This window comes from Cyrtonyx montezumae, unplaced genomic scaffold (genome assembly GCF_038088225.1).
Source record: "Cyrtonyx montezumae isolate F1298 unplaced genomic scaffold, pur_monq_1.0 scaffold_13, whole genome shotgun sequence".
Lineage (NCBI taxonomy): Eukaryota > Metazoa > Chordata > Aves > Galliformes > Odontophoridae > Cyrtonyx > Cyrtonyx montezumae.
Genome location: NW_027071859.1, coordinates 9012671 through 9034719, shown reverse-complemented (window position 1 = coordinate 9034719; position 22049 = coordinate 9012671). Strand labels below are relative to the sequence as shown.

At 49.3% G+C, this 22049-nt stretch overlaps 1 protein-coding gene across 1 annotated transcript; it reads right to left on the bottom strand.

Moving 5' to 3' along the window:
* Nucleotides 1-922: 922 nt before the first annotated feature.
* On the bottom strand, nt 923-20723 carry SDC1 (syndecan 1). Its single transcript, XM_065730670.1, has 5 exons — nt 20593-20723; nt 3595-3676; nt 2371-2855; nt 2034-2163; nt 923-1289 (listed from the first exon to the last, which is right to left on the bottom strand). The coding sequence occupies exons 1-5, from the start codon at nt 20647-20649 to the stop codon at nt 1123-1125; spliced, it is 921 nt and encodes a 306-aa protein (XP_065586742.1). The 5' UTR covers nt 20650-20723; the 3' UTR covers nt 923-1122.
* Between the last annotated feature and the right edge of the window lie 1326 nt (nt 20724-22049).

Sequence of the window (22049 nt, the reverse complement as noted above, 5' to 3'; positions counted from 1 at the left end):
GAGGCGTTCCAGATGAGAGTCAAGCACATCACCTTGTATATATTTAAGGCCATCTGCACACTAAGCCTACATCAGACTTGTGTCAGATGCTATGTTTTTCTGCTCTTCAGCTGCAAAGTTACGATGTGCTGCTTTCTACCTTTCACCCTTTGTGAAAAGGTTCTCTGTAGCACAGGAGGCAGGCCACGATCTGAAACAACTCTGCAAGCCTTGCACAGAGTGCCAGGTGCTACAACGTGCCATCAGTCACCTGGAGACTACACAGCACAGCTTGGAGTATTTACAGCAGGGCAGCCAAGAAGATCCAGCACCGAAGAAGAGGGAATGCGTGAGATGAGATCACTTAAAAAAAAATCCATTTCTTACCTAAGCCTAGAATGAGCGAGGTGGTGGTGAGACAGAGCAGTGCTACCAGTGAAGGGAATTCTCTACTTAGTTTTTGCATCTTTGGGGTTGGTTTGGTATCAGTAGACGCGCCAGCTGCTCAGGAGCTGGTTCAGCATACAGGATAATGCTACGTGATCTTTCCAGAATATAAGTTACTCCAAACCACTAAGTCATTTGCTTACCCTGCCCCTTGCACCTCCTTTCACTAGAAATCATGTTCAGTATGATGTTTTGTAGGCATTAAATGCTCCAAGTACGGCAGCTAGAAAGAGCTAGAGTATGCCAGGGTACCAAACTTCTGCCCAGTGCAGCCATTTGTTAAACACATCTATGAATTACATAGGAAGGATCCCTGCAATACAGAATTTGAGCACTGTTTATCGTTTATTCTCGCCACCCCTTTCCCTAAATATCAAAAGGTTTATACATACATACAGTGCTCCCTTATCTCCTCCCCATCGCCTGCCCCAGCAGTCTTTAGAGAAACCAAAGCGAGCTCAGGAACTTGCAGTCCCACTTCTGTTTTTATATATAAAAAAAAATTGTGCAAGAAAGCAGGGAATGTTCAGTGAATCCAGATCTACTTTGTAGTTATAAGATTTCCAATGGCAAAGTGGTAAGAGCAAATAACCCAATGATCATATGGCTTAAGTTCAATGCAAAGCGCACCATGAGGTCCGCGTGCAGGGAGAGAAGAGTCCAAGAAAGATGAAACAGTGTCCTAAAGGTCAGTGCTTATGCATAGAACTCCTCTTGTTTGTGTGGTTTTTGGTATCCTCCGTTAGACTGCTTCGGTTCATCCAGTGAATAGCTTCCTTCATCTTTTTTCTTCATTCTGTACAGCATAAACGCAACTAGGAACACTGCGAACACCAAGCCCACTAGTCCTCCAGCAATAACACCTACAAAGGGAGAAAAGCTACAAATTACTCTAGACACCATGCCACCTAACCCCGGCATGACTGTGAGCTTCCAGGCTGCTCCTTGAAGCGTGGTCCCTGAATTCAATGCTTCCAAATACGAATTTGCCCTTTTGTTCCACCAAAATCAGTCGCCCTTCCACTGCCAAAAGTCCACTCATCTACACTAGATAAGTAATAGAATCAAAGAATGGTTTGGGTTGGAAGCGATTTTTAAGATCATGTCTTTCCAACCCCCTGCTGTAGGCAGGGATACCTCCCTCTGGGCCAGGTTGCTCACAGCCCCATCCAGCCTGGCCTCGAGTGCTTCCAAGGAGAGGGCACTCACAACCACACTGGGCACCCTGTTGCAGTGCCTCACCACCCTCATTCTACAGAGTCTTCCAAAAGTAGATCTCCCACTGCACCACGCTGCAAAGCACCAAGAGTGGAGCACAATAACATTGTTCAACAATAGAAAATGGACCCAAGCAGCATAAGAGCAGTTTTACAGTAATTTTTGAGTGGAACTATAGGTTTAAACCTATAATTCCAGATAGCTAGTGGTGACTGCTTTGCAATATATCGTTCCCATAAGGGTTTCAGCAACACAAAATCATTAATCACCCTCATTTCAGAGAAGCCTAGCACGAAAGCTTCACTCTCGTCTTGAGACACGAGAGCTGCAGCTTCTGCTGCCTGAAAGACTCCTACGAGAGCCACCTAGAAATCCAGAGTATCAAGTACCTCCAAGAACTTCTTTTCTGTCCATAATTCCCAAGGCTCCTGCTGCTTTGGCATTCCTCCCAGAGTCAGCCGGCACTTCAGAGTTCTGGGTAGGGACCACATCCTCATCTTTAATCAAGATGAAGTCTCCCTGTTGGGATGTACAAGACAGGTTATTCATGTTCTTCATCTTACCTGTTTCTACAGCTTTTTTTTTTTTTCCTAAAACCCCCACCAACATAAAGTATTAAATTGATCATTTGTTTTGGCAAATTATCAGTCCTTCCTGCAAATCAGCCTTACTACATACAAGTAGAGCTGTCACCCTGGTAAGGCTTCCAAAGCTACCAGTCCTCACCGGGTCTCCTGAGCCATCTTCAGACACCTCCTCATGTGTAGGAACTACGTTGCCTGCAGCTGTTGTGGGTGCAGCAGCAACGTCCATCTCCGGATGGATGGTGGTGTTGGTCTCCAGAACATCTTTAGTGCCTGGCACCTCAGAGCCAGGGGCTTTAGATTCGAGCTCGTGGACTGGGCCTGAGGCTTCAGAAGGAACTACATGAAGCACCGAAGGAAAGCGAGCAGTGGAACTTCTTGCTGTTGTTACAACCGCATCGTCTGTTGGTTTCTCATCACGTGAGCCCAACAAGGGCATTTCATCCTTCACAGCTGCAACCGGTTCCTCTACTACACGACTAGTTGTAGGTGCAGTTGTTACTTTTTCAGTTCGGCTCTCAATCCCAGGAAACAGCTGTTCATTGGAAACCACCGGCGTTGCCAGTAATGAGGAATTAGTCGGCTCTGCTGGCATTCTCCAGGTGAGAGATTCATCAGTCAGGGGACCTGCAGCACAAAAAACATTCCCGACCAGCTTACAGACCTGCTGATGGCATCGATCTAAAGGAGGAAGCCCAACCTGCACAGCGGCAACAGCAGTTCACTTTCTCACTCCTTATCTTTTTCAGTGCAGTAAAAAAGGCACAGATCAAAATTTCACATAAAATACAAGCACAGAAGGGAAGCAGGAGGATACCGTGGCTTAATTTCCAATGGCTTGCTTTTCCTCAGTAGCATCTCCTCAACTTCAATCCAACACTGAACATCAAAGGTGCCTCTCATGCATTTAATCATTCTGACAGACTTTTTCCCCACCCTAAAAAACCTTTTATAGTACTTAAAAAAAACCCAAAAACTATGGGCCATAGGAAGTTGCACAGCTGGATGTATGCTGACAAGTAGGCTCACACACCCTCAAATGACATCTCCTTCCAGCTTGTGAGGGAGGTCAAAGCCTTCTCACAGTCTGTGCCCCGTAAGTGAAGAATCGCTGCAGTTTCATACCTCTTATCAACAGTGACAAACAGCATACCTGCCTCTGCTCCATTTCAATTCTATATTTTTCTCCTAATTCTTTGTATCTAAACAATACAAGATGAACATACTGACTTTGGAACAGAGAAGGAGCCTAATATGCTGGGCCACGTGGCATTGTTCTTCCCCCCTCCTTTTAGCCACGATGTTCACCCAGTTGTTGAGTGGCACATTCCAGAAGGATGAAGCACTAACAGTGCTAGTCACTCACCTGCACCTGAACCTGAGAACGCATCATCATCATCCCCAGAAGAATCAAGATCTTCAGGAGGAAGGTTCAGATTTGTGGTTTGCTTTAAAGAGAAGGGGAAAAACATATATTAGTGATGCAATCACTTGAACTAACCATGCTGTTTGTGCCATGTCCTCTACAGGCTCCCAAAGGTTACACAACCTTTCACATTGTACTTAGCTCCATCCCCTGCCCCAGAAAAGCAGTTCTGATCTGTCTGTTCATGGTCAGAAAGGTCAGTCTTGCTGTCTCTGTACTGCTTCCAGGCTGGACTTACTTTGGGGAAGTAGAAAGCGAGGAATGTGTCCAGACAGCTGCATCTTTGCAGCAGCCCATGCTCAGCCCATACACAACATAACCACGCTGCTTCAAGTTCTGGTTGCTCACACCTTTGCTATCTACCAACCTGCTCACCTGTGATTTCCTGCATCACTTCTAAGGCAAAGAAAGAAAGGGGAAAGAGTACTTTGGCTTCTTCGCCTTTCTGAGCCCTTCCAACGCTGCTGTGGCACCTAAAACCACATCATTTAATGAAGTGCAATGAGATCCCTTTTTAACAAGAGTGGACAGTCATATCAAGTCCTGACACAGAAGCCAGTCTTACACAAAGGGAAATACAGCCCTGAGCTCTCTCCATGTACTGTACAAGGAGTACAATGAGCAGCAGCCAAACTCAATGTTGAAGCAAGAGGCCAAACCCCTGTTCCAATAGACTTGTTTGTTGTCATAACACAATGTTCAAAGCTGTTCAGGATATCCAAAGACAATACTAAATAAAGCAGCATGATAACTTCATTCATCTTTTTGGTTCCTGTTCTATGCACTTACTATCCCTAACAGCAGACACGTAGGACTCTCAGCTCATGCCTAGCCCCACTTACTTCTACCAGTGGGGGAACTACCACAACCGAACCACCCACTGCTTCTGAATTTCATCTTTCCTCGTTGAACTACATTTCCAGATTTTTCACAAACACACTCTATCCAAGAATGGCTGAGGTCAGAAGGGCCCGCTGGGTCCATGTTGCCCAACCCCTGCTCAAACAGGGACCCCCAGTGCACCCACATCATGTCCAGGAGAGTCACGGAGATCGCCAAGGAGGATACTCTGCAGTTTCCCAGGGAAGTCTGTGCCCATGCTCTGTCACCCTCATGAAAAGTAATTTCCCCCACATTCAGAGACAGAGACTTCTGTGTTCCTGTTCACACTCAGTGCCTCCAGTCCTGTCACTCAGTACCACTGAACAAAATCGAGCTCTTCCCCCCAAAATGCCCTCACTGTCCCTTTTCCAGCCCTGCCCAATCTTCAATTCAAATCTCAGTTCTTTCACTGAAAGAAGCAGCCATCCTTGCTGGCCTTGCACCAGCATACTCTTGTTTCAGAACAGCATTATGTTGACGCATACAAGTTCCATTTGCATTCTAGGTGGAAGCCAGCCAGCAGTGGGATGATGTCAGACAAAGCAACTAAGCTTTTCTCATTGTCAACTTTATTACCTACGTGGCTGTGTTTGTTCATCCCATCTCTTTTTAACATACTGGGTTTACACAGTTCTCTTTCCCTTCCCTTAATGCCTTATTCATTCCAGATATTTCTATACAATTCATTTCCAAGGTGGTTAACTAGCCGATGAGATGTTTAAAAGGCTTGACATCTCCACACACAAATAAGTAGGCAGCCTGTCAACAACTTATTCACATCCATGACCTCAGCTCTTCAAAGCCATCACTACACTTAGATAACTTAAGTTACACGCACACTAAGCCTTTTTAGCATGCTTCCTCAGTTGCCACTTCTCAACTGGAAAAAATACATATCTTTTCTTTAGCCTTCTAGCTTACCTCCAGAACAATTTATAAGTTGTCGTTCAATCTTTCATTTAGCTGCACATCATCAGGTGCTCTGATTTTCAGATCTGCCCCTGCTTGTTTGCTCTGTGCTTATGCACTCATCCATGGAAACTAGGTCAGAGTAGCTCTTCCTGTACGCTTTCCAGCTCGTGTCCAAGGCCATGACTCACCCAGGCTGATCTCACCGCACTTCAAGTATCAGGTACAAACTATTGTTGCCAAAAGAACATGGAAAGACCAACAGACTTCCCAAATTCTCCCTTGATCTTTCTTCCTTTCCAGTAAGTTCAGAAGCAAAGTCAGGCTTCATAAACCACACCGCTGGGGTGGACTGGGAGACTGAGGGCATTTTTCACTGTCTTTTCTTCCAGCATTATCAGAAATCACAATCTGTCTCACCCAGCTTGGCTTTTAGTGCTAGAAGGGGATATGCTTTCCTCGCAGTGGGAAGATGCTGGCAGCCCCTCTGAGATTTTAACTGAGGAGTGGGACCACCAAGACAGACTAAGGCCTGACACCACAGTGCTTTTACCTAGGATCAAGATTAACTTCCCTCCTGAACCTTCAGGGATAGTTTATGTAGGATTCCTAAGAAACCTCAAAGGACACTACAGAACCATTCACATGTTTTACCAGTAAGAACATCCATAAAGTGATGTAATCCATGACAATCCAAGGAAAATTTATCTAAGTGTGCACTTATATAGTCTTGCTCCATAAATTATAGCTTCAGTAGGTGTGGAAGGCAATGTCCTTTCCTTCTTATACACAGAAGGAAAGCAGTGCAGGAAGGTCATGCTTCTGTAATGACCTGCTGCTGCTGAAGAATTCCAGACACAAGGTTAACATAAGACTCGCTCAAAACAGCATTGGAAGAGATCAAACTAATCTGCGTGTGGATTAAAAGAAGAGGGACCATGCTACTCAGGCAAACACACACGTCACAGCCAAGGCTTCTCCACGACCTTTCTTTGCAAATGAGTTTCACCAACAGGAGAGGTCTGGGTTAGTCAAGCGGCCTAGGGATGCAGAGCACAGACTGAATGGCCAAGCTGTGTTATCTAAGTGCTAGAAAGCAATCAAAGCTTCACTCCACTGAAAACTTCAGATCATGTTGCTACTGTAGATATGCTTTTAAACAAATCACTTCCATCACCATCCAGCTGAATTTTCAGACCTCTGGGACCACTCCCAGACCAGTCACATTACGTGAAGGCTGCTTCAAAAGTAATGCTTGCTATTTTATTACACTGGCCCATGAGGTCAGAGGCAGCTATTGGTGGTACAGCAGCAGAGGTTGAACCTTCCCACCGTAAATACCCCATTGCTTGTCACTGCTGTGTGACAGATGGCAGCAGAGGGGCAGTCTGACAGAATGGCACCTGACATGGAAGTACAGATGAAGCAAAGGTGAGCAAATTAATTCCTCCAGACAGAAAAAGATGGCACCCACCAACCTTCACTAAACATTCCTGGAGTCAGAACAGTGAATGCGAGCACACTGAGGCAGTAGGTGGTGTTTTTCAGCAGTGGCAACAGCAACATGAAAGATAAGCCACGTTCCAGGCAGCCATGCAGATTTTACAAGCATAGCATGCAGCTCTTGTGCATCACTGTCAAAAACGCACAGCTGACGGTAGTGACTACGGTGAAAAAAGACTTTTGTAGCTGAGAATTTCCTCTTTCCAGTATCCAGCACTCTTCATAGCTATTGCAACTTCCACTGAAATAAAAAGGAGGCATTACTTTTGGAGCAGTCTGCGTAACTGACGTCAGAGGGACTGGATCAACACAGCTCAGTTCAGACTGCGGATGCTTTGAGGATAGAGCTCTGATGGCATTTCTTGCGTTCTAGTTGAAAATTTGGCGATTTTGCTATTGCATCTACAACAGAATAATAATAAAAAAAAAATCGATAGAACCATAAAATGATTAAGGTCAGGAAGACCAATAAAATCATCCAATCCAACCATCAACACATAAATCAACAAGTTTTTTTTTTTTAATAATATATTTTTAAATGCATCTCATGCCACCGACCAGAAATCCTTGCCTGGCCCAGCCAAACCCACCGTGATTCGGTGTCACTGATCTCGGTTACATAACACAACAGAAGCATTCTACCAGCCTGCTGAGCACTTCCCCAAGCCTCAAAGCAGCCTGTCTGGGGGAAGCCCTCGGGAAGCTGTTAGGCCCTGCTCTCGCTGAGGGCTGTATTGTTACAGAACAATAGTTATTCAGTTCTGCTGGGATGACCAGAAAGTTGCTCAGTGACATCCTCAATTTAATCAAGAACTTTCACAATTCATTACCAATATTATTGGCTCCAGAAGCCTGACACACACCAGGCTTTTAAAGAAAAAAGTTAAAGCAATTTCTAACCATTCTTCAGTCTTCATCTTGCTCTCAGTCCCAACACAAGAATCCTTCTTTGCTGCTCAAGCAGGGATCTGTCTCGAGCACTGTCTCACGATGCAGGGGAGATTTATAGTTTATTAGCTGATCTCACCCCACCCAAGCTGGGAACCACATTTAATTTGAAGTCAGGGTGTATGTGAAAGGAAGCAGCGTATTTCAGACCGCTCTTTGAGGTAAGCAAAACCACTGGCTTTGCCACAAGCTGCTACAAGCCCTGAACTAGATTAGGGGTGATTTGCATCCCACTCTCAGTAATCCCAGTTAGCGATCAGCCAATTACAGCAGCGTCAAAAGCGCTCAAAACCCTCCGCTATCTGAATAATGCTGTTAAATTTGCACATTTGTTTCTCCCAGTCATAAATCCTCCTTATTGAGCTGAGAAGGAATGAGCTCTTTCAGCTCAAACACCTCCCTGAGCACCCTGCAAGATTCTGCCAGCATTATGGGAAGCAAAACCAACGACCTGCTATGTTGTTTGAAGGGATCTACACAAATAAGCATTCGCTTTCTAATTTACGTACCACATACCATGCTGAAGACTTACACAAGGATTTGAGCAGCCCTAAAATAAACCCACGTGAAAAGGCTTCTTTGATCTTTTTCTATATATTGAAGAGTAATTCTGTTACGAGGGAGCTCTGCTATCTGAGGCAGGGCAGCCCCAAGAGCTTCTAGCCTCCAAATATTTATATTAGTGTGTGGGAAGATAAAACCTCCTGCTGAAAGAAACTTTAGCTTGGTTAAACCTTGATATTCTGCACTTAATAACCCACACAAAATTAACTCCAGTCCTAGCTCTCCAGGGACTTCAGACAACCTCAACTGTTAAGCAAAAAGAAGGCAGAACTGCCACCACCCTCAGCTATGCCCCCCTCCCGCGGTCAGTGGTGTGCATCTTCCATTTTAACAGGCACACAAACTCCGGGGTGGCTGAAACAGAACTGATGCTCCTGGTATGAGGAGTCAGAAGCGGCACTGGTGTGCACATCTGCAGCATGGCACCATCTCAGCCAGCTGCTCTTCTAGACGTTCCTCCTGTTAATTCACAGCTCGGGACAAGCAGCAGTGCTGCCTGGTGACCCTGCAGCTTAGTGAAATAGTTCTCATCCCAGAAGAGCCATAAAAGCAGGCACAGGTCCCAGCAGAAAGCCAGCCACCAACTGCCCTCTGGGCAGCCCACAGACTGCATGCAGTCACACAACATCTCACTGGAACAGACCTACAGGATCATTGAATCCAACTCCTGGCTCCACACGGGACCACCCAAAATCCAGACCCTGTGTCTGAGAGCGGTGTCCAAATGCTCCTTGAACTCTGGCAGCTTGAGGCTGTGCTCACCGCCCTGGGGAGCAATTCCAGAGCCCGAACACTCTGTATAGCTACTCCATATACACTGCAGTCACAGCCCTACTAGTTCCAGAGTCTCACCTGCTCACTATCACACTGCTGCCCAAGCACCATTACATCTCCTTACTGTGACAGGGCAACTTTTGTAATTAAGCAGGGCCAAAACCCAGCAATCAACATGCCAAGAGTGAAAACGAGCCAGCTTGTCACCATCAGCTTGGGTTTCACTGCAGCACAGCCCTTTCAACTGCAGTTCACCCCACTGCCTCCTGCACAAGCGTGTCACTTCACGCTCCGTGGACCATCCCCCGTATTCACGCAGTCTCCTGGTGACCCAGATCAGGGAGCTGGTCTGCTTAAAGAAGAAAAAAAAAAACACAAAGGAAACTAACACTGTCATGCAAAGAATTTTCCAGCAAGACCAGTTCTCTGCTCGGCGCATGAATGCACCAGTGTTTGCATTGGCACGGGGCACGGCGCGGCAGCCAGGGCTGCTGAAGTTCCTACAGAATCACAGCCCGGGTTCCTGGGACGCTGACACACACTCAGTGCCCCGCGGCACCAAATCACGAGGGGTTTCACTGGGCCAGGCAAGAAATCCCCTGCCACAGCCGTGCGTTATGGAAATGCACATCACCACCCTCAGACTGCAGGCAGCATGCAATGCAGAGGCTGACTCAGAGGAACGGACCGCTTATACAGAAAGGAGCAAGCAGAAGTCGTAGGGAGAATCGACTTCTGGAGAGTTCCTTTGTTTGCAATGGACATGGTTTGTTCCTAAGTCTCAGTTCTGACACAGCTGAGCTGCTTCCCAACCATCTCTCAGCCAACTGGAAGAGTACAGCAGGTCCTAGAGCAATGCAGAGACGCTCCAAGTCTGTGCTCCCACTCTGTCACCTGGATGTATCAAACCGTGAGTTACTACACACTGCTTTTACTCATGTCAACTTGCTCCATCCAGCAAGCCATACAGCTTGAATCTCAGCATGTCTGCAAACGAGCACTCAGTTTAGCTGTGCCAACAGCAGGTGTGGACTCTCACAACACAGCCCAAGTAGGCACAATCAGAGCTGAGTACCTGGTCTCCCACATTCAATGCAGCCTGTTCTGAAGGTGCAGTCTGAGCAGCTCCATTCCCTTAAGCTAATCTCACGAGAAGCAGTCAGTTCAGTCTGGTGCTAGAACTGCTCTTCTTCAAGGAGCCTTTGCTATGCTCTCACATACTTGATAGATCAATCATATGTTTCTTCAGATAGCACAAGAACACCGCAGCCAATGCAAATATCTCAAAGAGCCGTGCCAAGCAGGTGCAGCAAAAAAGAGGCCCAGCAGCTGACAGCACCAGTTCATCCTGGGGAATTACTTTCATTTTCAGCTGGTCTGAGAGCAGAGCAGCAAGGTAAGAGCTGAGACTGGGCAAATCTAACACACCCTCAAATCCTTTGATTTAAGGTCACTAGCACTTCTTAGCCTCTGGTGTAGAAAAGCCAGCAGCAAAGGCCGAGTTTTGCAGCCAACAGCCAGTTCACCTACTGGTTTAGAGAAGTACAGGTGCAGGATAGCCTAGTTCCACGCAGAGCCAGTGGTGGGCTGCCAGTCCCAAGAAACTTAAGCAGATAAAGACTAGAAGAGGAGTGCATACTGCGGGTCAGTCTCTATGAACTACAGGTTCATCCAGTGAGGACTTCAGTATCTCAAAGCCACTACACGTGCACACAGTGCAGGCAAATATGATCCTCCCAATGCAACAATTAGAAGTGATGAGCTATAATGCATTGTTACCCCCTTGCAGTAGCACAGCTACGTGCCCTCTGGCTACCACACAGCCCAACATGCTTAGCTGCTGCACATACCAGGTAGATGGCACTGGCAGCCACTTACATGGAGACTGGTCTTTGTAGTGTTACCCTCTAACTCATACATGAATGTTGACCTTAGGTCTTCAACAGCAGCCCAGCAATACCAGCCCCTGTGCTCATCTATATGAGCATCTATATTCCCATAAACTGTCTGGTTAGCAGTTGGGCACAAATTTCTCTTGCTGTGCCATCTCCAGGTGTCCACATTTCCTGTGTTAAGGAGCATCACTGCGGTGAATATCTCAGCAAAGCAAATCAATTTGTTGCATCTCTTACCTCAAACCCATTAGACTACATCTTGGCTGCATTAGGCAAAGTACTGCCAGCAGGTCAAGAGAAGTGGTTCTTCCTCTTTACTCAGCATTGCTGAGGATGTGTCTGGAGTGCTAGGCCCAGTTTTAGGTCAAAGAAGATCAAAGAAGGCTCGTGGCACACTCTTGGCAGCACCAGGAATACGTCTGGTCTTTGAGAAGCCTCTTTCCTGGAAGCAGATGCCACACAACTTGGCTGGTGGATCTACACCTCACCTCAGATGAGCTTCATGTTCTTTTGTGTCAACATGAGCAAAAGCTACAACTGCACCAGTGCCCTGACCTGAACAGATGCATGCAGAAGTCAGAAGTGACACCAACACCATGCTACATGGCATTCTGAGAGGGAATATGATTTGTTCACCTTATGAAGGGAAGCCAACATACAGTCAGGAATACCTTCTGCCTCCAGGAACTGTTACGAAGCAAGAACAAATGCAAGAGACTTCAGTACCTAGGCATACATGGCCAGAAGAGGACTCAGGTTCTTCTCATAAGCCTAGGAGTTTTTCTCTTCCTTAAACCAGCAATTACCGAGAGTGAGATATACCAAGGAGCCAGGAGACAAAGCTGTAAGGTCTTCTTGAAGGATGACAGAAGTGTTTTCTCTGTGATAAGTGATACACACATAGGTTCCTAATTTGAGCAAAGCGCTTGCAGTGCTAAGCTGGTCCAGTGAAATCCAAGCTTCACATTAAAAACCCCTGGACATCACACCAAGAAATTACTGACAGTACTTCTGGTTCCAAGCAGCTAACAAGGTATTTTAAACTGAGCAGAAGAAAGAGCTCACAGCCCTGGAGGTATCACACAGGAGTTGAGGATGGAAGGGAACAGAGTCTGAGCTCTCGGTTGCCAAAGGAAACTGCATATATATTATAGCAACTGCCCATGCAGAAGACAATAGAAGTTAGTGCCTGCTGGCACATCAGTGGCACACGCCTACCAGCTGCTGCCCAAGTCTTTTACCTTTCCAGGTGATCTGCCAGTGGCTGAGCCTACAGGATGCACATCAAGTCCTCCACACCATGACAACCAGCCTGAGACTTCACAACCCTTCACAAAAACTTGATGTGTTTATAAACACATTTTCTCCATAAGGAGATATGACAACAACTGCCCTCTGAATTGGTCATGCTCACTACACAGCTAAGCTCTACCTAGTTCTACAGAACTCTATTCTGCACATCAGGACTCACGCCAGTCAACTACAAGCTTGCATTTGCTTCTATGCCCCACCATTTCCAACTTCAAGAAAACCAGCACAGATGCAAAGAAGTTAACACCTTCCCTTACATCATGAGCCACGCCATCAGGCCTGTTTTATCCACAGCATCTCACAGCACTAAGTCTAGACTGCTGATAATGCAGATGCCATCCCTGCCAAACAGATGCAGTTGTGCTTGCATGATTAAGCCAGGCACAAAAGGACTGAATACCTCCACCAGATGCAGCAGTCACACCTCAGGTTGAGAAAACCTCCATTCCCCCATCCCAGAAGTCTTAAAGAAGCACTTTCAGCTTCGCCCCTTCACAGCTTCAGTTGTTTCCAAGTGCTTTCCATGGCAAAGGAAAGCAGCACTGCCAGCATTTCAGGTACTGCCAACCTCCTTGGAATCAACAGCAGTTAGCTAGATGATCTTTGGGCACAGGCTGGACTACATTTCAGCAAGTTATTCTAATGCAGAACACCATTCAAACTGGACCTATCTCCTATGAGAAACACGTTCTCACAACTGCTGGAGCATACAGAAAGATCTGCCAACAGAAAGTAGTGCTGAGATGATGCTCCCAGCACCAGGACTCTCTGCGTTCAGCTTCACAGACACACCGGCAATCCTGCTCATTAAGACCAAGGTCTGACAGCAGTTACTGCCCCGCTTACAGCTAAATTATGCAACACCTAAATGAGGCTATGGAAGCTGGCTGGTGCACTCCCAAACTGAATCATGAGGGTGTTCAGGCATCATTTCAAAGCTGAAGCTTCGAATGAAATCCTCCCTTCAGAAACAGTTAAAAAAAAAAACAACTTGGTGATACAACTGCATGCCCATCACCTACACACTTGCTCACTACAGAAAGACACATTAAGCATTCCTTGAGTGATCACCTCGTGGATTAAAACTAAACAAATCGACTGTGACCAGAGTAGCTCAGTTAAATTGCTTAGCACTGCATCTCATCTATGGAGTGGACTGTTGCAAAGGAGATGGGCAGTGCAAGGCCAAGTGCTTTAGCATCAAGTCAGCCTTAGCACAGCAGCCCTTAGGTCAGACAAGCTTCTGACAAGGAATACCTTCAGAATAGCTAGACGCCAAGTAACAGATAAAATTAACTGCTCAAACATCAGTAACTTAAAGATACTTCATAGAGGAATGCAATTCTGGGCCTACTCAGTGACTGCCAGCTCATCAGCATAACAGAGCTCTAAAGAAAGCAGAGCACAGAAGACTCCAGGACAATCTTCCAGGCTAATTCCAGAAGAGCAGGCTGAGCACTGCCAGCACTGCCACACTGAGCACTTCACCATTCCAGGCCTGTACTACTCACCCTGCAGGCCTCAGGACTGATCACATGGAACTTCTCCAGCACCTTTTGCTGCTCATCCTCATACACCCCAAAAGGTTCAGTACTCAATGACAGTCATAGATCCTACCAAAGGCTTTTACTTTCTTTTACTGTATACTGCAGTTTTCACAATTTCCTAATATTCTGGGCCTGCTGCCAGAGGCCCACTGGCTACATTCATACTCCCAAATTAAACAACATCAGTGAACATCCCCAGGCACTGGAACATTATACCATCAAATTATTAGGATGATCTCAGGCACAGTTTCAAGCCTTGCCAACTGGTGTGCCCCCAAACGATACACAAGAACATCCCCCAGCATGCAACCTGGATGCTGGAGGGAGCATGGGGGGCTGTTATAGGATAGGTGAGAAAATGAGGTGTGCTCTGGAACTTGAATTGGCCACAGGACAGAGTAGTTTCCAGCCCATTTAACTTACAGGAACCAGCACAATATGGAGTCACACCCCCCCACCTTTGGCTGCATGCTGGGGGAGGACGTGGAGTACTGAGCATTTAGTGCTTCCTGGCTATGATAGCTGCAACTTACAATTATTCATTAGCACATCTCCCAGCTCCTGTACCAAGAAGCTCCCCACCAATTCCCAGCTGCAGAAGCAGGCTGAGGAACTTTTTACAAGTTACTTAAAGACGCTTCTGAGCGGAGCTGGTGCCACTGGAGGATTAAGCTCACAGCTTTCCTGTTCGGGGCGTGAGTCAGTTGATGTACGCGCCCGATAGCAGAGCACTCCTCTGCCACACTGCCCAGACATGCCAGAGTCAGCCTCCTTTGTTAGGTGCTTTGTTCGCTGATGGGAAAGCAGTCACAATCTAGATGATTCCTCCATTAGGACTGAAAGAGATTTAGAAGTCAAAGCCGTCTAGCTGCAGGCTGTTAGGCAAGTTTCGATGCAAGCCTCACTACCACTCTCCCACTGCATGTAGGTGCCACTTGCAACCTGGCAGAGCCAGCAGGGTGGGCAAATCTCATTTGGCCATCAGATCTGCCAGGTGAGAGGCTCTACTGCAGTTTCATAAGCACAGAGCACAGCTGAGCATTGGAAAAATATCGTGTTACTGTTTGCATTTGATATTAATTTAAGCAAACTCTGTGGTTCCTCTGGTTTGGACTTTTACTCCTCTTACCCCTCAACCATTCAACCAAAAAAGCACGGGCTCTGTCACTAAAGAAAGTGCCTATAATGCTGGTTAATGGGATAATAGGGCTGTGGGAGTGCAGAACACGAGCACACAAGCCTCCTAGATCACCCATCCCAGGGTCAGGGCTACAGCCCCCAAATCCTGCTGTCAGCTCATCAACAAACTGACAAGTCACAAGACAGAGCAATCTGTATATACTTCTTCAAGAGTCAAGAGCGTATCAAAAAGCATCATTTCCTATTCTGGGACAGGAAAAAGCCAGGTAATCTCTTCCTACAATGCTGTAGCTGCTAGCTCTGACCCCTGGGAGCACACAAAGGCTCTCACTAGCACAGCCACAGCAATACTGCCAGGACACAGCTTCACAACAGCTCTCATCTGGAACCAGTTACACTAATCACTGCTTGCTCTCCAGATGGCAGCCTGACTCCACTCCCCTCTGCCCATCTCTGGCTATTTTCAATACAGTCTGCTCCTCCACTAACTCGCAGACACAAGGGGCTGGGCAGAGCAGCTCACCAGCACATGTACTACCACCACCACCATTAGAACTAATTAGTAAAGCTTTTCTGTGATCAGCATAGGACAGCCAGGGTTTGCTGTGCTGCCCAGGAAGCATTTGTTGCTCTCTCCTAACAACTGGAACAGAGTTCAAGTTTCCTTCCAATTAAGAGGCAATCAGCTCCTGATCACGTGGCACAGGCAGACAAAGGAACAGCCTACTCTGTGGCACGGCACGGGCAGGGGCAAGCTCAGCTGACGGAGCCAGGGCACCCAGAGAAGTTGTTGCATGAACTGGTGGTACCCTGCAGAACGTTGGTTGTGTGACAGTGTGCCTGGCACTGCCTGCAGCCAGGCATCAAGATCATCGGCCCTTGTTCCATGGGATGCTGAGAGGGCACTGCCATTGCAGCAAAGTTACAGGGCAGGGCACGAGAGGAGAAGAGGGACTCCATGAAAAGCAAGATAGCCTGAGTATTTTAAGCTGGTTGGCAGGCAGGTCCCCATCTTTTATCAGTGCTTTCAGTTTAGCTGGGATTCATTACACCAACAGCAGTCCTAAAGGGCTTTCAGGCATAAGAACCCCAAACACTAGATGAAATGATTGGACCTAAAAGCGAACCACATTGCAAAAGTAAAGGCAGTGGAGAAGAGTTCTGTCAGAGAGCATGGCAGCAAGAAGCTTAAGTGAAGTAGCAAGGGCTCTCTGACTGGTCAAAATCCAGAAAAGTTTCAAACTAGAAGTCCTGCAGGAACACCATGGTTTATATCTCCATGACTCAGTTGTAACTGCAGCTCCAGTGACTCAAGAGGAAGTTCTATTACCAGCTCCAACCAAGCCCCACTAACCCTCTGGTTCCCATCCAGTAAAGCAGGCCTCACTGGTGAGACTGGTCTCAGCAGTGACACACAAACATTACAGCTGGGCATGGCAAGGAGCCCAAGCTAACACTGCTGGACCCACGCCGGTTCCACGAGACCCAGAACATCAGCTGCAGCCAGGCACTGCTTGAGAAACTGAGGGCTTGGGAAACCACTGCATTAGCAGATGTTGCTTCACAAGAGTTGCTTCTAGGAGGTCCAAATGTTACTCTGCCTTGAGGTGAGGCTTCACAGTGTGATAACTTTTCCACCAGCATCTCCACAGCAGAAAGCGTAGTACTGTAGGTTTCTAGTCCAGCCAGATAAATCCAGTTGCTGCAGTACACCAGGAGCCTAGCAGAGCCGTAGTCCAAATGGAGCATGCTAGTCAGCTCTAACTGAGGGACCTGTTAATACTGACCCTCAGCACTCCAGAAGAGACAACCATGTCATCTTGGCATTTCAGAGTATCTTCTCAGCACAGAGAAACGGGTATGTAAGACACAGCAAAAGTCCTTGTGCCTCTGGCCACAACAATTTCCTCTTTGCAACGGATCCACAGATAAAAATCCAGGACACGGATCCAGGACCCAGCTCACTCCCTAACTCCAGCCTCCAGCACAGCAAGGATGGGGCATTGTCTGGGGGCACTGACCCAGTTGTACCAGAACAGGAGCGTGCTGAAAGCTGATGTTTCCCACTGCTTTGCTGGTTCTCTTGGCACAGCCGCAGCACCTGTCAAGCCTGTTTGTCTATGCACAGGGAAAGTTCCACAAATAAGAGCAGCACTTTCAGCTTACCACGCTCCTGTTAAGATACAGACATAAAGGAGTCTATGTTCCCTTATGGTTGAAATGAGATCTAGTCAACAGAGCCCAGACAAAGACACTATCCCTGAAGCAGACACATGGACTGGTCAAATAACCCCTCTTTGGCTCACTCATTACACTGCAGTGACTGTAACACAATAGTAGTTGTACTGTACTACTAAATGTAGTGCTGAAGCACCTAGCATGCACAGACTCACATTTAGATGCCTGAGCACCAGGTGAACATTATTCTGAAGTACCCCGTGTTTCAGCAGGTATGCCAGCATCTGGCTGTGCTGGAGCCCTGTATTAACAACTGAGTCAGTAATGAGATGTCTAAACATCAGGGGGACATTTCACTGAAAGGTGTCTGAGGTGCTGACACAGGCTGCTCAGTGAGGGTGTGGATGCCCCACCTCTGGAGGCGTTCAAGGCTGGGTTGGACGAGGCCCTGGGCAGTCTGATCCACTGCCCACTTTAAGTGGCTGCCAATAGTGCCCACAGCAGGGGGTTAAGCTGACTGCCTGTGAGGCCTCTTCTGACCCAAACCATTCCGTGATTCCATTAACACATGCAATTTGCAGTATTGAAGCACTGTTACATCATCACTGGCATCATTTCCTCAGGGAAGAGCTCATCTCCCCCCCCAAGAAGATTCCTCCTCTATCCAATTACTACAGCTAGCACCACTGAAGACCGAGTTCCCTAGCTGTGAGATGACACACACAGCTGTCCATTTCAGAGGCATTACTATGGTCCTTAGACACATGAGAGCCACATCAAACAAGGTGCTACTATACAGGCCACCTGGAGACATCTACACACTAGCAATGCAAAATGCATATTTAAAATGGACCAATTTTGCTGCTAAAACAACAGCCTACACTTCAGGTTAGTGCACTTGTTTAATTTCAGAAGGCTTACAGGTTTCTTACACTTGCTGCAACATGTCTCAGGTTGTTAAAGAGGATTGTTTGGTTTCCAGAAGTTTCAGAGTGCTGCCATTACAAATGTTAGCTCTTTCAGCCACATAAAACTGAGAGCAGCCTGGAACAAAAGCTGACCAAGTTGCACTGGAGCCCCCTACCCCACACCAACCCTAGCTTACAGCTCTCTGCTTCGTCAGAGTTGAATCACTGTTTACTGGGAGGGAGCTACCAGCAAGCAAGCATTCACACAGAGAAGCACTGTTTACAGTACTTGATAAATTACGTGACGCTGCTCTGTGTGTATTCCTGCAGAAGAAAGTGTTTCCTTCTCATCTGCTGCCTGCATGTTTAATAAGCAAGCTGGGCTAACTCATTTCTTCTAATTAGCTTGTGTTCAGATAGGAATGACATCACCCTTGGAGAAAAAGTTCCAGCTGCCCTACTAAGTTTCCATTAAGCAACAGCACACATCTACACCTCCTCAAACAATCCAAACCCTGTTTTCCTTAGGACACAGGCTGGGTTGTCCACTGTCCTGCAGCAGGTCGTGCATCCTAGCTTGGCCGGATTCCCCACAAGGTTATATCCTTGAAGAGCTTTCCACCAAGAGAACAACCAGGCAAATCCATTAGGATGCATCAGCCTTCTTATTTCAAGAAAAGTGGTGCTCCTATTACTCTAAAGAGGGAATGTAAGGTCATACAGGATGTCTGAACATGGAAGTGTCATCCTGAGGACACAGTAGGAATCCCCTTACTATTCCTGCACATTCCAAGCACTCAGAAAACCACTGCTGTGCGGCTCCTTTCTTGTTCTGGCTGCTTAGCAAAGCCCTGCAGCAGTAGCCAAGGCCAAGTGCCAGAGGCAGACCACCAAGAGCTAGGCACACCCACAACGCCGCAACCCAGCAAAGGACCGTCTCAGGTCGCTCTGCTTCCCATGCCCAACACCGAGTCCTTCTGCCACAGTGACTCCAGACGGGTGGGAAAGGCAGCTTCATCAGCTTCACTGACATTTCACCATGGGAAAAAGGCCACATGATCCGCAGGAGGGAAGCAGCAGTGCTGAGTCACCACTGAGCACCCAAGGACTTGTGCTCCAGCTCACGCAGGACACCCTGCAATCTGAAGCATCATCCAGCACCTCCCACACACTGGAAGACTCCGTGTGAGCATTCATCGTGCCTTTATCATGTCTAATAAGAAACATTTATCCAAATCCACTCAAGACACCGCAAGTAAACTGGGGGTTTTCCACTTCATTCATTAAGAAGCAGTGAGCAGGGCCCCGTCCCCATGACACAGGGCTACTTACACTCACACACCTGTCACCTTCGGCCACCTCACTGCCTGACCATTCACTGCCACAAGGGCTGGACACCCTGACCTGCAGGAGTGCTCAGGCTGGACGGTACACAACTCAGGTGCTGCTGTGTGCTGTCCCACCATGCCTCACCCATCTGCTGCTGGAGAGCATCTCCGCACCACTTCCAAATCACAGCATCATTTGTTGAGCGGGAAGGGACCCTCAGTGGTCGTTTGGTCCAACTCCCCTGCAATGAACAGGGACACCTACAGCTCCATCAGTGCTCCAAAGCCCATCTGCGGGGGCTGGAATGTCTGCAGGGATGGGACATCCACTACATCTCTGGGCAGTGCCAGTGCCTCAGCACCCTTACCATAGAAACTTCCTCCAAACTACATCCATATACATGGAATCTTTTAGTTTGAAACCATTTCCCCTTATCCTTCCCCATCCTAACCCTCCCACAGGGGCGGAAGACCCCACAAGCGATGCCCCCTCCCCCCCCCAAAGCCCGGCAGCAGCGGACGACAAGTGCCACGCTGCCGGGACAAGGCGGAGTCATTCGCTGTTCGCGGAGGACATCTGGCGGCTGCAGCTGCACGGCAGCCGGCCCGGCGGGGCTCACACGCCGCCCTCAGCCCTACGGCGGCTCCGGGCCGCTCCCCGTGAGAACTTCCGAAGCCGGGAGGAGCTCTGGGCCCGCGGCTGCGACAGAAGGGCTCGCGGGGCGGCGGGGGCAGCGCCGAACGGAGCTCCGGGAGCTGCGTGTGAGGAACGCGAGCCCCTGGACGCACCGTGCCCCGCTCACAAAGGGCCGCACGCGGGAGCCGCTCTCGGGCTCTCCCCGCTCCCAGAGCCTCGCAGCGGGGCGGGGCCGCCAGCAGGTCTCGAGCAGCAGCAGCGGGTCTGCTTTGAATTAAGACTCCCCGAGCACAAAAGGCCACGGGAGCCGCTCCCTCCCCCCCCGCCCCGCGCTAACCACGCCGACGCGGGGATCTGAAGCCGCGTCCCCCGGGTCCCCGCCGCCCACGTGCGCGGCTCCTCCCGCCCGCTCACCGGGACGGCAGCGTGGAAGCAGAGCGCTGCCAGCAGCACGGCCACCGCGCGCAGCATCGTCCTCCTCCTCCTCCTCGGCGGTCCTCGGGAGCGCGCAGCCTGCCCCTCTTCTCGCCGCTCCTCCAAGCGCCGCCGCCTTTCCCCCACCCCTCCCTCGAGTCCTCAACACTCAAACTAATATCTCAACCTCTCCTCTCCCCCCCCCCGCCCCACACTTCGCGCGCCTTCGAGCCGCCCTCCCTTGCAGCGCTCCGCGAGGAGTTGAACTCTGTCTTTTAATGAACCCACGCCAACAACCTTCACCTTACGGCCACCCCCCTCCGGCCCCGCCCCGCCCCGCCCCGCTCCCCTCGGCCCGGCCCCGCCGCCCGCCCCCGCTTCCTGCCCCGCGTACCTGCGCCCCGCCCCGCCCCGCCCCGCCCCGCTCCCCCTCACGGAGCCCCGCTCCGCTCTGAGCGAGCGGCCGCGTTTCCTCCGAGGCGCCGCTGTTCCCGCCGTGCTTCCTTCCTCCTCGCTAAAAATAATGGCAGCTTTATTAGGGCTCCCTTCCCTTTCCACAACGGGAAGGTCCCTGGGGGGGTTGCCCCCCAGAAGGAAGGGGGCAGCGCGGATGTGCACCCCGGGCCCCGTTGCATCCGGCTGTGTGTACCCGGGGTGGACTTTCTCACGGGATGAAGCGGGGTTAAACCACGCTGCCTTGGGTGTCCGCTTGCAGAGCAGCCCTTTCCTGCGTAACTTTTTTCCTCTCTCAAGTTAAAAGCAACTGCAGCGCGATGGATGGGCACCGCGCGCCCGTGTGATGGCTGCGGGACGGAAGTGCCCTGCATTGGGGCACCCAGAGGAGAGCCACAGTCGGTGTTTCCCAGGGCCACGGCAGCGGGGTGGCCGCCCTCCCCCAGGCTCAGGATCCCTTCCCACAGGGCTCAGTAGACCTAACGGGATCCTCAGTGCGGCTGAGACTCATGACTTCATCACGCGTCTTTAATTAGCTCGCTTTCTCTTCAGTTATTGTGCAGCCTTCCTCCGAACAGCTCCTGCCACCCTGGGGTCGCCCTCCCACCCTGCTGCCCCACACCCGGTGCCACCTTGGCCGTGGGGCCACATGGGCACCATGTTGCTGTCCCCGGCATTGCTGAGGGGAAGATGGCACTCGTGTGGCCCCGTGGCCAAGATGGAGCTGGGTGGGAGGGCCGGGAGGCGAGGCAGGATGGAGGAAGGAGGTGAAATAAAAGCTATGGGGGCATACAGGTGTCACACGGTAACCCTGTGGCTGAGGGGGTGTGCAAGCAGTGAAATCCAATGCAAGGAGACACCCCAGCTGCCATGGGTGGCTCGTCAGCCTTCCCGGCTCATTGCAGCCTGGCAGGGGCTGGTTTGGCTGTGCTGGAAGCAAGTGCCCGTGAGGGCCGCCTCCAGGAGCTGCACGGAGCACTGGCAGGGCCTGGCAACATATGGAT